Below are 15,750 nucleotides of genomic sequence, written 5' to 3'. Positions count from 1 at the left end.
TTCAGAATGTCAGGTGGCGGCTCTCTGGGGCTTAGGAGATGGCACCCCAAAGTCAGACCACCCAGAAGCTTGGTTCTCTGGTTGGGGCTGGGAATGGCAGGTAAAAGTGAGGAACTTGAGGAGGGCATCATTTGCTTGGTTAAGTACCCCGTTGTCCAACAGAGGCTTGGTTGGAATCTGGGTTCGGATCCTGTATTTAACTACTGCTGTCGACCTGCTCCAGGCAAGGCAGAGTTTCTGGTGATCGGACAAATGTGGTTCCTGTACCAATGAGCTCCAGTGACATGTCAGACTTCTAGACTTGTTTGCGGCCTGTAGCAGAACTTGGCTTCTGAGAGCTGGAAGCCTCCGGGCTGCAGGTAGTCACTTTCTGTAGGAGTTGGTTGCTGATCACTCCAGGCTCATTCCACGGTCTAGTAAATTCCCCAAATGACAACACTGAGTCTTGATAAAAATCACCTTTAGGCTGGTGCTAGTAGCTCAGACTTGTAATCCCAGCTATCCAGGAGGCTGAGAACTGAAAATCTTGGATCAAAGCCAGCTAGGACAGAAAAAGTCTATTGAGACTCTTCAATGAATCAGCAGAAAAAAAAAAGCCAAAAGGAGAGGTATGACTCAGCAGCCTTAAAAAAAAAAAACAAAGCGAGAGATCGAGGCCATGTTCAAGTCCCCGTATGGGCACCAAAATAAATAAAAATCAGCTTTAGAGATGGGCGTGGTGGTTCATGCCTGTAACACTAGCAACTCAGGAGGCTGAAACCTGAAGATCGTGGTTCAAAGCCAGTGTAGGCAAGAAAGTCCATGAGACTATATCCAAGTAAGCACCAAAAAAACAAACAAAAAACAGATCTGGGAGTGGAGCGGAGCTGTGGCTCAAATGGTAGAGTTCTGGCTTTGAGTGAAAAAGCTCAGGGATAACACTTAGGCCCGGCGTTCACCTTCACAAAACAAAACAAAAAATCAGCTGTAGGTTGCTAGACTTACCTTCAAGAGGCCTGGTGAAGCCCAGACCCTCACCTGACCGGGACACTTGAGTACTGCTTATCTTCACCCTTCCTGCACTCCTCTGCTTCCTTCTCAACTCCCGCTGGGGCAGGGCTCCGCCTGGAAGTTCTTCATGTAGACACTGGTCCCTCTTTCTCTCCTCTCTCTCCTCCTGCCTCCCACTCAATGCAAGAATCTCTCCTGCATTCCTCAGTCAAAATTTGGTCTTCATCATATTCCCCTAACAGCCCTTGTTTTGTGCCCTGTCAGCAGCGCTCTGAACATCCCAGACATCCCAGATAAGACCCCAGGTTGGCCGGCACTCCTCCTCGCTGCACCTTTGGCATCTCTAGACATGATCATTTGTGACCTGATAACCAAAGGTGTTTTTCTTCCTTTCACTCTGTACTGAACAAAACAGGGAAAGGGAAAGCCAAACACCTACCTACTTCCAGTGTTTACAGCCACAGAAAGCGTGACTCATTGAGGAAATGTGTGATCATCAAGGCTTTGTAAATAAGTGACCTCTGGAGAAAGGGACTTCAGTGGGGTGAGTCATGCCTTGGCCATGCTACTGCTTTCAAGAACAAAGTGTTAAGGATAGTGCTCCACCAATTGAGTCACAGCTCCATTTCTGACTTTGTGGTCAACTGGAATGAAGAGTCTCAGGGACTTTCTTGCCTGGGCTCAGCTTCCTAAATTGCTAGGATTACAGGCAAAAGTCATTGGTACCCAGTTCAAACTTTAACAACTCCTCCTCCTCCTCCTCCTCCTCCTCCTCCTCCTCCTCCTCCTCTTCCTCCTCTTCTTCGAAAAATGTGCAAACTCAATTCTAGCAGCAATAGTCTTTCATTAAAAAAATAAAAATAAAACTCAGCTGGTCACCAGTGGCTCATGCCTGTAATCCTAACTACTCAGGAAGCCAAGCTCTGAACGTCACAGTTTGAAGGCAGCCTAGACAGAAAAGTCCATGAGATTATTAAATTAACACCAAAATTTGTAAGTGGAGGTAGAGCTCAAGTGATAGTGTGCTACTTTTGCACCCTGGTCCAGTGTGCATGCATGCGCGTGCGCGCGCGCACACACACACACACACACACACACACACACACACAATTTCTTCCATTTGCTGTTTTTGCTTTTAAATAGAATAATGAAACACAAATGGGCCTGTATTTCCATTGGGTCTTTGCCCAACGGTCACCTGTTGAAGACTTCCTTGACAACCCCACCATACCTCCAATTTAAAGTCACAACTTCTCCTTCCCTTACTTTCCCCTTCCCCTGTATGTTTCCATCTCCTAGCATTTTTTTTTTTTGCTGCTTCATTTTTTGCTTATTGCCCATGTTCCTTCTTTAAAATATTCATTTCCTAAGGACAGTAGATTTAGGGGCAGATATCTTTGTCCACTGCCAGTTGTAGTGCCTAGAACAAGGCACATAGTAGGTATTCAGATATGTTAATGGTGGGCACAGAGTAATACACAGGAGGAACTTTCCTCATTCCCACATTGGTTATCTGTCTTTGAGAGTTTCTTGGTTGGGGTTGATGAACTGTGGAGCAGAGGAAAGTCATGATAGGATGATTTATGAGATTTCTTAGAAGAAGAAATTTGGAAACAATTGAGAGGCAGACGCTTCACTAAAGCTTGGGTTAGCCAGTGGGTTTCGTTCCTAACCACTCTCCACTGCCTTTGGCTTAGCACTGTGTGGGTAGATGGGCTAAGGCAGCCGAAGACTCTTCTGCTTGGCATTCTTGAAAATAGAGAGCTGGCTGGGATATAACCTAGTTCTAAGTGAAATAGTTGTGAGAGAGGTGCACGTATTAAGCTCTGTAAGTTGATAGTTGATGCGCCCTGTCTGAGAGGGAGCCAGGTTTCCAGAGATGACTAGTAGTCAGGAGTTGAAGTTGGTTGGCTAGTTTGACCTTGGGTCTGTCCTTGCCCATGGGGACAGCCGTTGTGTCTGGAACTGTTCGGTTCACCTTCATGAAGGTTTGTGGTCTTGTCCATTGGTGGATTCTCAGCGTGGCACGTGCGTGGCAGCTCCCTGCTGGAAGCATCCTTGTGAGCCTGTGGCTTTTTTCTTTCCCCTAGAGATGGGATCCCTCCTTACCGTGTGGGGAGTAAAAAACAGCTGCAGAGAGAAATGCATCGCAGTGTGAAGGCCAATGGCCAAGTGTCTCTACCTCATTTCCCGGTGAGTATAGACTGGAGAGAGGGGAGGGGAGGCAGAGCAGGGAGGTCCAGGACAGGAGGGAGGGTCAGGACCCAGGGGGAGGAGAGAGAAAGAAAGAACTGGAATGAGGGCTTTGGGGTGTGTGATGTGGGGTAGTAATGTTATGAGGTTGAAGGTGACTACCCTTTTTAAAAAAAAGTAATCTTTACATTTTCTTAATGGAAAGACAAAGTGGTCTATGAGGAAGAAACACACACTTCCTTTCCAGCCATCAAGTACTGGACAGTGAAGGGCTCACAGCGTTCCCTCTAGAATGGAAGCCCTTGAGGCGAGGGCGTCTTGTACGTTAGCTTCTTGTGTACCCCAGTGGTTGCTAGATAGAGTGAATGGGGGAGGCTGGAGGAAGCCCTTTGGAGAGGAAGTCACGTCCTTTCTGCCTTTCTTATGAACTGTATAGCCCAGTTGTTTCACTCATGCGTCTATCTAATTACACTGTCATTTCTACTAACTTCTACAAGCTGTTCAGTCCTTTTCAAACCTGGAACTTGGCTTAGGACTTCAGAGTGAGTCTGTGCCTAACAAATACAGAATGAGTGAAAGGCTTGGGAAAGAAAGTCCCACGAGAAACTTGTTGTGATTGAACTGGGTGTGTGACAGGCTTTTTATTTACATGTCAGCCAGCACATGGCTCCCTGTACCCAAAAGAGAGGCTCCCCCTCTTCTGCTATCAGCATTCCCGGTGTTGGGACTGTGTGTCCTCCAGTAGCCTGATATGTGAGGAGCAAGGCCGTGCTTCCTCCAGGAAGAGAAGAGAGCACCCAGCTCACCCCGAGTCCTTCTTGCCAGTTTCAAAGAATCCATTTGGTCTGTCTATGGTGTGCTCAGGAAATTAACATACTGAATTGCTGATGTCATATTGCATGAGTGCAGATTGTGGCTCTTTGAAGGCTCATCATGATGATACATGTAAGATTGTCTTAAAAATCAGAGTTACCCCCTCCACCACCACTGCTTTCATGAAAGACATGCTTTTCTTTTTTGACTGGGGGTGGGTGAGTGTGTATGTGTATTAACAAAGAAAAACCCTATTGCCAAAGCTTGTAAATGAGATGATTTTGTCCTGGGGGGCTGGGATGGGTAAGGATTAGTACAAATGGGCCCTCTTCATCCATAGTGCTTTAATGGGAGCTGTGTGTGTGTGTGTGTGTGTGTGTGAAATAGGATTCCTGTGTCTGTAGAAAGGCTGGCCCTATGGCTGGCACATGGTGCTGGCCTTTGCAAGTTGGCTTTCTGTTCCTCCTCACCCCAGAGAAAAGGGCAAAAGCGAGAGGGAGATGAGGAGGAAGGAGGAGGTGTGTGTGTGGGGGGACACAAGTGGAGAGGTGGGGGGGGAGCAAGATGACAGAAAAAGGACAGAAAGCTGGGCGACGGGAGTTCTCTCTGTCTGCTGCTTTTGGCAGGCATTCTCGGTGCTTTTTTATATTCTTCACTTGATTTGGAGATGTTCCCTTTTCCCTTGATAGCTCGGCTTCAGGCAGCCGAGCTCAGCAGTGTTCTGCTACTAGCCGGCAGCAGCTTTCTTCATTTTCCGTACAAAGAGACAGGAGGAGGGAGGAGGAGAACGGGGGAGATGGAGGACAGGGCTGAGACAACACCACCTCAAAGGTGCGCAGTGTGCGGCCAGGAAATAAATTACCACTTCTTCTCTGATCTGGGCCGCTTGACTTTTTTTTTTCTTCTTCTTTCCCTTTTTCCTCCCCCCTGCCTCCTTTCCAATCTTATTTTTTTTAATTTCCAACTCCCTTTCTGTTTAGACTCTACTTTTGATTCCCTGAGTTGGTTGCTCTCCCCTCCCCATCTCAGAGGGCTAGCTCTTTTTTTTTTTTTTTTTTTTTTTGATGTTTGACAACAGTCTTTGAAGATTTTCTACTTCAGAGTAGCTACTGATGGGCTGGTTGTACTACAGAGAGAACAAGCAGAGCCTCTCGGAGTGCGACCAACTGCTCCCGCCCAAGGCAAATGCTGGTGGGGACATGGCTCTCCATGAGGCCATGGAGCCGCTGCATAAAAATCCCGAGCAGTCCCAGCCCCCTCACCATCCGCCATTCGCCCAAACATGGAGACACGGCGGCTCACATCACTGGGCCCAGCCAGCACCCGCCAGGCCACCGCGGCCAGTGTCTACCTGGCCTGCTGACCGGCCTTTGTCCCTCTCCTCCTGGGTCCCTAGAGAACGCACCGTCTGCCCAAGGAGATGACCCCTGTGGAACCGGCCACCTTCGCAGCCGACCTCATCTCTAGGTTGGAGAAGCTAAAGCTGGAGCTGGAGAGCCGCCATAGCCTGGAGGAGCGGCTACAGCAGATCCGAGAGGTAGTACTGCCAGGGCGGCCCCGGACTGAGCCTGTGTCCCCAAGCCCGGGGTCTTGGGGTTTCTCCCCACCTCTTGCCTGCTTCCTGGGTCACCTACTTAACTCTCTTCCAATTCCACTTTCAGGATGAAGAGAAGGAGGGGTCTGAGCAGGTGTTGAGCTCACGGGATGGGGCGCCCACTCAGCACCCCCTGTCCCTCCTGCCCTCCGGCAGCTATGAGGAGGATCCTCAGACGATCCTGGATGACCACCTGTCCAGAGTCCTCAAGACCCCTGGCTGCCAGTCCCCGGGCATGGGCCGCTATAGCCCCCGCTCCCGCTCGCCCGACCACCACCATCACCACCACCACCAACCACAGTACCACGCTCTCCTCTCACCTGGGGGCAAGCTGCCGCCCGCCGCCTCCGCCACCTGCCAGCTCCTTGGGGGCAGGGGCTTTGTGACCAAGCAGACGACAAAGCACGTCCATCACCACTACATCCACCACCATTCGGGACCCAAGACCAAGGAGGAGATGGAGGCGGAAGCCACACAGAGGGTGCACTGCTTCTGCCCGGGGAGCTCCGAGTATTACTGCTACTCAAAATGCAAGAGCCACCCCAAGGCTCCAGACAGTGTGCAGGGGGAGCAGTTCAGGTGAGTGGTAAAGAGACATGGTGACCTGGGTTGGAGGGTGGCCTGGGAGGGGGCAGTGGCTCTTCCAGCCTGGCCTCAAAGGTCAGGACCTTGTTTATGGGGCAGGTGCACAGGTCTCTCAGCCTGGTGCCTCACCGGGTTATTTGATCTGAGGTGTCCTAGAGATTTCATGGAGTGTCTCATTTGGGTTTGGTTCTTGGTTCCCTTCACAGCACAACCAGAAGCAATACTTTGCCCAAACGAAATGGGAAAGGCACGGAGCCGGGCCTGGCACTGCCAGTCAGGGAAGGAGGGCCCCCCGGGGGGGCTGGCAGTCTGCAGCTTCCCGGGGAGGAAGGAGACCGCTCGCAGGATGTCTGGCAGTGGATGCTGGAAAGTGAGCGGCAGAGCAAGCCCAAGCCCCACAGGTAAACACCGTCCAGGGCCTGGGGACAGGCTCATGGTGGGGTGGCTGTTTCCACAGTTGGCCCAAAACAAATGGGACTGTTTACTCTTGCCATCTGAATATCAGACGCTGGATAGAGTGGACCACAAACATGTCATATGTTGGCAATGACCCCTGTTCATATTACAGTCGAGTTATTTTCTTCTTTCTGTCTCAGAGCAGAAGAGACAAGTTGCTGTTGAAGTCACATTTTCCAGTGTTTCTAACCCACTTTCTGTTCTCTCTCCTCCTTCCTCGTTCAGCATCCAGAGCACTAAAAAGGCCTACCCCATGGAGTCTGCTCGGGTATCCCCAGGCGAACGAGTCAGCCGGCACCACCTGTGGGGGGGCAGTGGGCACCCCCGAACAGCTCCCCGCACCCACCCATTTACCCAGGACCCTGCCATGCCTCCTCTCACTCCACCCAACACTCTGGCCCAGCTGGAGGAGGCCTGCCGCAGGCTGGCAGAGGTGTCGAAGCCCCCAAAGCAGAGGTGAGTGGAAGGGGGCCAGAGGCCAAGGCAGGGGCATGAGTTAGGAGGTGGAGATTGAGCCTGTTGTTTATGAAGAGGGTCCTTCTCCTCTCCCTTAGTCTCAGACTCTCCTGGGAAGGATGCATTACTTCTGGCTTAGTTCCAGTCCAGTTTGCAACCTCTAGGACTGGGTTCCTCTGTATGGCCAGACTTTAACCATAATCTCTTAGGTAAGTCATGCCTAGAAACTAGAGGATGGTTTCCATAATTCTCTATGAATCCTGCTTCTTGAGAATGGTTTGATCATTGAAGTGTGGTCAGATGAGCGAACAGAGTCCTGACTGGTGGAATAAAACATCTTGAGCCCTGTCCAGGGCCGGGAGTGTCCTGTCCTGGGGGCCCAGGGTCACCTCCCAGACATTGATGAACACAAGGCCTTGGTTGGGCTGCAGCCCAACTCTTCAGGAGAGTAATTGTCTGTTCTTTAGGTGTCAACAGCCCACTTCTAAATCACTTACCTTCATTCGTTTCATCAGGTGCTGTATGACCAGTCAGCAGAGAGACAGGAACCACTCAGCCACGGGTCAGGCAGCAGTCCCGTCCTTCTGCAACTCAAGCCTGGCTCCAGAAGAGTGAGTGTCCTATCTGGCATTGCTGAAATGTGCTGAGTGGTTTCCATTTCAGGGATTGTACTTTGGTTTTTGTTTGGGGGCGATTTTTTTGGTTGGTCGTGGCACTGACACTCAGGGTCTGGCTACCGTCCTTGAGTGGCAGGCTAGCGATCTACCACTTTGAGCCACAGCTCCACTTTCTCTTTTCAGGTAGTTAATTGGAGAGTCCCACATCCTTTCCTACCCAGGCTGGCTTTGAACCGCAGTCCTCCAATCTCAGCTTCTTGAGTAGCTAGGATTATAGGCATGAGTCATCAGCACCCTTCTTTATTTTTGTTTTTAACTGGGTCTTAAACTTTAGGACCTTGCAGTTTACTTGGCTTTTTTACTCAAAGATGGTATTCTAACCATTGGAGCCATAGCTCTGCTTCTGGATATTTGATGGTTAATTGGAGATGAGCATCTTACGGACTTTCCTGCTCAGGCTGCCTTCAAACCATGGTTTTCAGATCTCTGCCTCCTGAGTAGGTAGGATTATAGGCATGAGCCACCAGTGCCCATTATTGCGTGTGGGAGACTCTTTTTAGTACACAAGATGACCTTGGTTTTATGGATAGTGTTAAGCAACAGTAAATGCATGTGTTTCCATCACTGAGGATTGTGGGAAACCTGTCCTGAGAGCCAGTATATCAAAACCTAAGGTTTCTGAAGCTCATCCGAGCCAAACTTTGAGACATAAAACCAGTAGCAGAAGCCTAAAAGGAATTTTGAATCCTGATGGGAAGGTTTCCCTCATTCACCCACTAGGGTGGATGTGAACACAACCATCTTTGTGGGCTTTTTTTTTGCCAGTCCTGGGACATGAACTCAGGGCCTGAGCACTGTCCTTGGGCTTTCTCAAGGTTAGTGCTCTACCACTTGAGTCACAGCACTACTTCCAGCTTTTTTCTATGTATATGGTACCGAGGAATCAAACCCAAGTCTTTGTGCATGCTAGGCAAGCACTCTACCACTAGGCCAAACCCCCCAGCTCCCATCTTTGTGTTTTGCTTGGTGAACACAGTGCCTCTAAGTTCAGCCATATATCTATCTATCTATCTATCTATCTATCTATCTATCTATCTATCTATCTATATCTATATATATATATTTTTTTTTAATTTACACTCACAAAGGGGACAAGAAATGCAGCACGATTTTAAGTCAAGGATGCATTTATAAAAGAAAATCTGCAAGGGGATCGAAAATGGTCCAAATAAACTTTTCTGTCTTGGCCTCTTCATTCTGAGCAGCAAGCAATATTTGAGGTTCTGAATAAACTCCCTTCAGAGATACATCTTTTGTTTTATTTTTTATCTTTTGGTGCAAGAATTAGGGCTTGAACTCAGGGCCTGTGCTCTACCATTTAAGCCACAGCTCTGTCTCAGGCTTTTGGCTGGTTGGAGATAAGAGTCCTATAGACTACGGACTTTTGAGAACCTCAGTTCTGATTTCTCAGCCTCCTATGTGGCTAGGATTATAGGGGCAAGCCACCAGTGCCTTGTTTTAATTGGTTGACCTTAAGATGTTTGCACCAGCAGCTTTTTTTTTTTTTTCAATAGAGCCACTCTGTAAGAGCTGAAAATAAATGGGACAATTGAAATGACTGGGGACCATCCTCAAGTTACATTTGTTCTGCTGCGTGGGCTCCCGACATTCCGTTCTGAGTTCTTGACGCCTCTAGAACATCCCATTCTACAACTTTCCCTGGTTGAGCTGAGCTACTGCAGCCCCCTGGTGCTTTTCCTGTTGCCATTAGTGAGCACCCCATTTATGTGAACCTGAAGGACGCTGCCATGTCCCCATTTGATGGCACAGAGGGCCACCCAAAGAAAAGCATCCCTTCCGGTACACTTGGCAGACCAAGTGGGCCAGCTCTGGGGGAGGCCCTGCCTGCCCCAGACTGCCAGCCTCAGTGTTAGGAGACCCTGCCCCAAGTCTGTGTCTACTCCGCCACACATGTTTCCTTTAAATGCATGTCTATATTTAAGATGTTGAACTTGGTTGCCTTTTGTCTGGTTTTCAGTCACAAAGAGCCAAAGAAATTGGCAGGTGTCCATGCGCTGCAGGCCAGTGAATTGGTTGTCACTTACTTTTTCTGTGGAGAAGAGATTCCTTACAGAAGGATGCTGAAGACCCAGAGCTTGACTTTGGGCCACTTTAAAGAGCAGCTCAGCAAAAAGGGAAATTACAGGTAAGACTCTTGGGGCTTGTTTTCTTTTTCTTTTTTATTTGACTTTAGGGTTTGGGTTCTGTCCCAGAGCTTTTTCATTCAAAGTGAATGCCCTACCACTTGAGTTACAGCTCCATTTTTGGCTTTTTTTTTTTTTGGTGATTAATTGGCGATAAGAGTCTCATAGACTTTCCTGCCTGGGTTAGCTTTGAACCAGGATCCTCAAATCTCCCTGAGTAACTATGATTACAGGTGTGAGGCACTGGTGCTGGACTCTTGTGGCTTTTCTCTCAGTTAGTTTGCTCAGTAGCTATAGCTTGAGCCTGAGGATGTAGCTGGATGGAGCATGGTTAGGGGAGGGGTTCTGCTGAGCAGGCCAGCAGGGTTCCTTCTGTCTCCCCCTCTCCCTTCATCCCAATAATAGCAGACACAGGCTGGGCTCTTTGGGGATCCAGATGAACGAGGTCAAGGAGAAAAGGAGCAACCGTTTGCTGGCTTGGCTGTGTGAATGGAGGGAGCTGGGTGTGGGGTGTGGAGAGACTGGTGAGGGGGGAGAACCCCAAAGCACCTCTCTCCCTCCTGGGGAGACTTTAGAAGCCCAGAGAGGGGCAGGGACCGTGGCTAGGAAGTCACCAGTGTTTTTTCTTTTCTGGGCCCTTCTGCCTAAGAACATCCTCTCTGGGTTTGTGGTGACATCTGAAGCAGAGATGAGGTTGCACCTGAGTGGGAGGGCTGGCCACGCTTTCCTGTCCAGCTCCAGTCTCACTGTCTTCCTGCTGTGACCTTGAGTGGTGAGCAGAACCTCATGTTTCTTTCCTCATCTGCTCTGTCCTTGAGATGCCCTTGAGGCCCACGCAGGCATTGCCAGGCTTGGAGTGGGTACTGGGAGCTGAGGAGAGGAGGACTGGCTCAGTGCTGTTTCTTCCTGAGGAGGGACAGCTGATGACCACCTCCATCTACCAGAACTCTCCTAGGCCATAGGTTCTGCTCCCCCTCGGCCTCAGGGACAGATCACTAGCCTGGGAAAACCAGAAATGAGCGAGGCCTCGGAGCACTGTGGGAGGTGCCCAGCTCTCAGTAGAGCGTGTGTCCTGTGCAGGTTCGTGGCCAGTGGCCAGTAGGTGTTAGCCAACGCCCACCTCCAGAGCCAGGAGGCTCGATCGGGCCACCCCAGGGGCCTAACGTGCCCAGGCAAACCCACCAGCAGCTCCATGGACCTTTGCTACCCTGTCTGTTGCAGAGTTAGTTAGCTTGTCTGGCATGGTGCCTGACACAGGGGGAGGGCTGGGACTGACCAGCAGGGCGGGCAGCCCAGCCTGGATGGTTCCCTTTCATACCTGGGAAGAGACAATTCTAAAAAGTTATCAAAGGGACTGGGGACAGGCCTAGCTGTTGCTGCTTCTTTTAATCTTGAAAAGACACAGGTGGAACTAATTACACCAGCGTGGCCCTCTGGGGATTCATTTTGATCTTGGCTTTGACTCAGCTGGACCGTGAGGGGAACTGCAGGTGACCTTCGGGGTGGAAGAGGTGCAGAATGCCGAGCTGAGGCTGGTGAGGACAGTGTTGGGCTCAGCCAGCCACTCCGGCCACATCTGGCTCTGATTCTTTTTCCCCCTAAGGCACATTTAATAAGCCTGGCTTTGAAGCCCTGGCCTCCGCTTTAATGCACAAAGACTGCACAAATGGTCGACTCGCAAATTCTTTCCTGATTGGATCAGGCTGTGGGAAGGCCCTCCCCACGGTCTTATCTCTGCTGGGCTTGAGTCACATGCAGTGCCCTCCTGGGAGAACAGGGGTGTAGGATGCCTCACCCCATCCTCCAGGGGGGAGGGCTTGAGCCTCAACATCTTGATTTGCAAACCCCTCCCATGCCAATCCCAATAAAAAAGCCCAAGGAGGTTGGGGCTGTGTAGAGCCAGGACCTGGCTGGATTGAGTAATCTCAACATGGCAAAGGTTCAGAAAGCAAACAGTCCCCACCGACGTGCCAGGCTATTGGTGCCAGATGGCAGAAGAAAGCAGAGTTTGCCACATAAAGCATGCTGCCGTGGAGAAGCCCCATTCTTGGAGAAATGGAAGGCTCGGCGATACGTTTGAAGTCCTGGGGGTGGGGCCACGGGAGTGCTCCCTCCCCACCTTCATGCTGGGCTGGAAGCAGCTGCAATTATGTAAAAGGTCATTGCATGTTTTCTCAGCTTGGTAGACCCCAGAGGGAAGCTGAGGACGAGGTGCCACTGCGTGTGGCATTGGGTATTGAGTCTGATAGTTGGAAAAATGACTTTTTCCCCTAACTGTTCTAGGGCCCTGAATATAGGGGCTCTTTTATTTGTTTCCTCTAAGAATTTGGAACCCCACTTGTTACCCAACTCAGCCCAGCCAAGAACACTGAAGACAAAAGCTCTTACAGACACGTCCAGTGTGTCTAGTCTAGTTAGAGCTCAACTTCATTAATTAACGAGGAAAGATTTAGCTTTTAACTGAGGAAGGTTAACTTTTTGTCGTAAAGTGGGGGAAAGGGAAAGAAAAAAAAAACAGTCCTAATTCTTGAGATACAATTAAATACTTTTGAGGCTCCCTTGGTCCCAGGGGAACTGTGTCCTTTCTCCTTTGAACACCCCGTCTCTGGGCTAGAAGTGACAGCCTGCAGGAACAAATGTGATCTGTCTGAGGGTCTCCCTAAGCTAGGGTAGGAAGAGGCCTTGCATAGTTTTTTCCACAAATCTTAAAGAGGACTTGGTCAAGGCCAGTAGTCATTCTAAGTATGACTCTCCTGGGAGAGACCATTGGTCTGGGCAATTAGCCTTAGAAGAGAGCAAGCCTGCTGGGAGAGATGAGAGGAACCTTTAATCAAAGGCAGGGGAGGAGCGGGACACAGGTGGCTCACACTCCTAATCCTAGCTACCCAGGAGGCTGAGATCTGAGGATCATAGTTCAAAGCCAGCCTGGGCAACAAAGTCCTAGAGACTCTTATCTCTAATTAACCACCCTCCAAAAAGCCAGAAGTGGAGCTGTGACTCAAGTAATATGGTTCTAACCTTGAACACAAAATCTCAAGGACCAGGTCCTGAGTTCAAGCCCCAGGACTGACACCAAATAAATAAATAAACAAGCAAATCAAATTAAAAAAGGCAGATGAGGAGGGCCTTTAGTGTCTGGTGCCAGAAGAGGAGGAGGTGGGTGGGGAGTGGGGATTTGTTGCCTGGACAGTGCTGGGTTGAGCCTGGGCTGGCCTGGAAATGGAAGGAAGAATTCATACTTGAGTCTGGAAGTGGGAATGACAAGTGTACTCTGCACTGACAAAGTTGGTGCAAGTTTGCCCTCTCGGACTCTAGCGGTGAGGGTGGATGAAGCCGACCTGAGTCTTGGGTCTTGTGGAATGACCCCTAGCTGTCTCTGCAGCTGAAGCCCCGGCACCTGCCTGCCCATTCTTTTTGCCTTGAATAAAGCAGAGCAGCAGGGCTGTGTGTGTCCCTCAGGCATCCGGCTATAGCAGTTGTGTGTATTGGTGTCACTGTCCCCAGGCCTTCTTCCTGAAGAACCCTGGCCGTTCCCTTCAGTCACATGACCCATGTAGATGGGCTTTCTTTAAAACCGTGTAAGAGGATGCTGTTTTCACAAGAGCTTCCCATTTTCCATTGAAGGTATTACTTCAAGAAAGCCAGTGACGAGTTTGCCTGCGGGGCGGTTTTCGAGGAGATCTGGGATGATGAGACGGTGCTTCCCATGTACGAAGGCCGGATTCTGGGCAAGGTGGAGAGGATCGACTGAGCCTTGGGGGTCCGGGATGCCCTGGAGCCTGAAGCACACGTGACCCATCTTCATCCTAGCACCACAGCCATGAAGCATTTTGAAGGAAAATTAAACCAATGAAGAAAACAAAAAGCAAAGTCTAGGGAAACATTGGCCACTGGGGCCTCGGGGAGGGTGGGGGAGGTTGATTTGCATTATTCACGAGCTGGGTACTGAGATAAGAAAAGCCTGAACTATTTATTAAAAACATGACCACTCTGGGCTTACTGAAGATGCTGTGTTTGAGAGACTGCCATACATAATATATGACTTCCTAGGGATCTGAAATCCATAAACTAAGAGAAACTGTGTATAGCTTACCCAAACGGGAATCTTTACTGATATTTATTGAACAATTATTTCTCCCATTCCCCCATTTTTGGATATGCTGCTTTTAAACATGGAAGGAGGAGAGAGGAAGTTTTTAAGTTGTCCTGTCTGAACTTAGGAGCTGAGCAATGAGTGCATTAATAACCAATCTTTCCCCTCATTAATAAAGGAACAGGCTGTGCACTGTATTTGTCTTAAGTGATGACAGACTTTTTAAATAATGGTGCCCTCCCATAGATAATTCCATGCAGAAATGGGTGCGTTATCCCCACCCCTGCACTGTTCCACTCTGTCATGAAGGTCTTGTGGGCTGGCTGTGTGATGTCGTGTCGTCATCACCACCTTGGGGTTGTCATGTTGGATGGGGTGACCCATCGTGGAGAAAGGGGAGTTGTCACCCTGAGTCTGTACTTCTGTAACCTTCCCCTTCTCCCCTCTGGTCCCAAGGCCCAGTAACTGAGGCCTGCTGGAAGCCAATTTGTGGTTCAGACTTGTGCATTTAGTGAAGTGACAGTTCCTTGTTTCTATTTTATTTTTTAAATCAGTGTTTGGACCACAGCCATTCAGGACACCTCCCTGGCCCAGCCACTCTGCAAGGATGTGGGGAGACCTAGCAGCACCTCTCTTCCCCGACCCCTTCAGTTTGATGTCTGGGTTTTGTGTTAAGTGAATCTGTACATTCTGTTTACCGTTGTTCCTTGTACTATATGTCTGTATATAGTGTACCGCAGAGTTTTAATCCACTATCTCTAGTGCTTGACTTTGAATCAGTACAGTACCTGTACCAGCACGGGCATCCATCCCGTGCGTCGCCCTATATTGAGGGTTCAAGCTTTCCCTTGTTTTTTGAAAGGGGTTTATGTATAAATATATTTTATGCCTTTTTATTACAAGTCTTGTACTCAATGACTTTTGTCATGGCATTTGTTCTACTTATACTGTAAATTATGCATTATAAAGAGTTCATTTAAGGAAAATTACTTGGTACAATAATTATTGTAATTAAGAGATGTAGCCTTTATTAAAATTTTATATTTTTCAAAACATTGGCCTCCTCTTTTGAGTCCCCCAGGGTTGGAGCAAGACCAAGGAGCTGTGTGTGAATAATCTGTATTTGAATTTCTACCTTGGTCCATCACAGGTTGTAACTGGCCTTGAGCTCCTGTAGTTGCTTTGGGCCAGCCCTGAGGTTTGGTGAAACTTCTTCCAGTCATCTGCTTAATGACTGAGACTTTTCTCATAATTAAAAAAAAAAAAGGGGGCTGGGATGTAGCTCAGTGGCAAAGCGCTTGCCTAGCAAGTGCAACGTCCTGAGTTCAATCCCCAGTACCAAAAATGAAAAGACAAAAAAAAAAAAAATAGTTTTTTAAAAAAAGTAGCTGTAGAGATGACCTCTTTTTTTTTTTTTTTTTTTTTTTTATCATGCGCTGCTTCCTCCTCCCAGGTGACAGGCCTCTGATAATGGGTTTGATAAGAGTTTGGCGCTAACTATCCACCCTCCCCATGAAGGTCAGATGCAGCCTGGAGGTCTGATGCAGTGAGGCTGATGACTGACCTCATCTGATGGTTTTATTTCCAGCCTTCATGGAGGCTCTGGAACTAGTCCGGTATCAAAAACAGAGGCAGAGAAAGAGGTTTAGAAGGAGGCAAGAGGGGTTCTGGGCCATGCAGGGGGCAAGTGCACTTCAGGTGACCATAGGCATTGGTAAGCAATGTGTGCCTTTCCCACGTGCTGAACTG

The 15,750-nt window shown here is 49.1% G+C and overlaps 1 protein-coding gene across 1 annotated transcript in view; it reads left to right on the top strand.

Moving 5' to 3' along the window:
* Axin2 (axin 2) overlaps positions 1–15,054 on the top strand; it is a 29,827-nt gene extending 14,773 nt beyond the window's left edge. The window contains exons 3-10 of the mRNA XM_090349876.1: positions 3,081–3,183; positions 5,393–5,533; positions 5,658–6,169; positions 6,382–6,576; positions 6,857–7,087; positions 7,603–7,698; positions 9,743–9,910; positions 13,533–15,054. Coding sequence (XP_090206002.1) covers positions 3,081–3,183; positions 5,393–5,533; positions 5,658–6,169; positions 6,382–6,576; positions 6,857–7,087; positions 7,603–7,698; positions 9,743–9,910; positions 13,533–13,659 — 1,573 coding nt within the window. The 3' untranslated portion in view covers positions 13,660–15,054. The remainder of the gene's footprint in view (positions 1–3,080; positions 3,184–5,392; positions 5,534–5,657; positions 6,170–6,381; positions 6,577–6,856; positions 7,088–7,602; positions 7,699–9,742; positions 9,911–13,532) is intronic.
* The last annotated feature ends 696 nt before the right edge of the window (positions 15,055–15,750 follow it).

Source organism: Megascapheus bottae, chromosome 17, assembly GCF_031878675.1.
Source record: "Megascapheus bottae isolate mThoBot1 chromosome 17, mThoBot2.hap1, whole genome shotgun sequence".
NCBI lineage: Eukaryota > Metazoa > Chordata > Mammalia > Rodentia > Geomyidae > Megascapheus > Megascapheus bottae.
The sequence above is the reverse complement of the archived record's forward strand: the minus strand, read 5'-3'. Positions and strand labels throughout refer to the sequence as shown.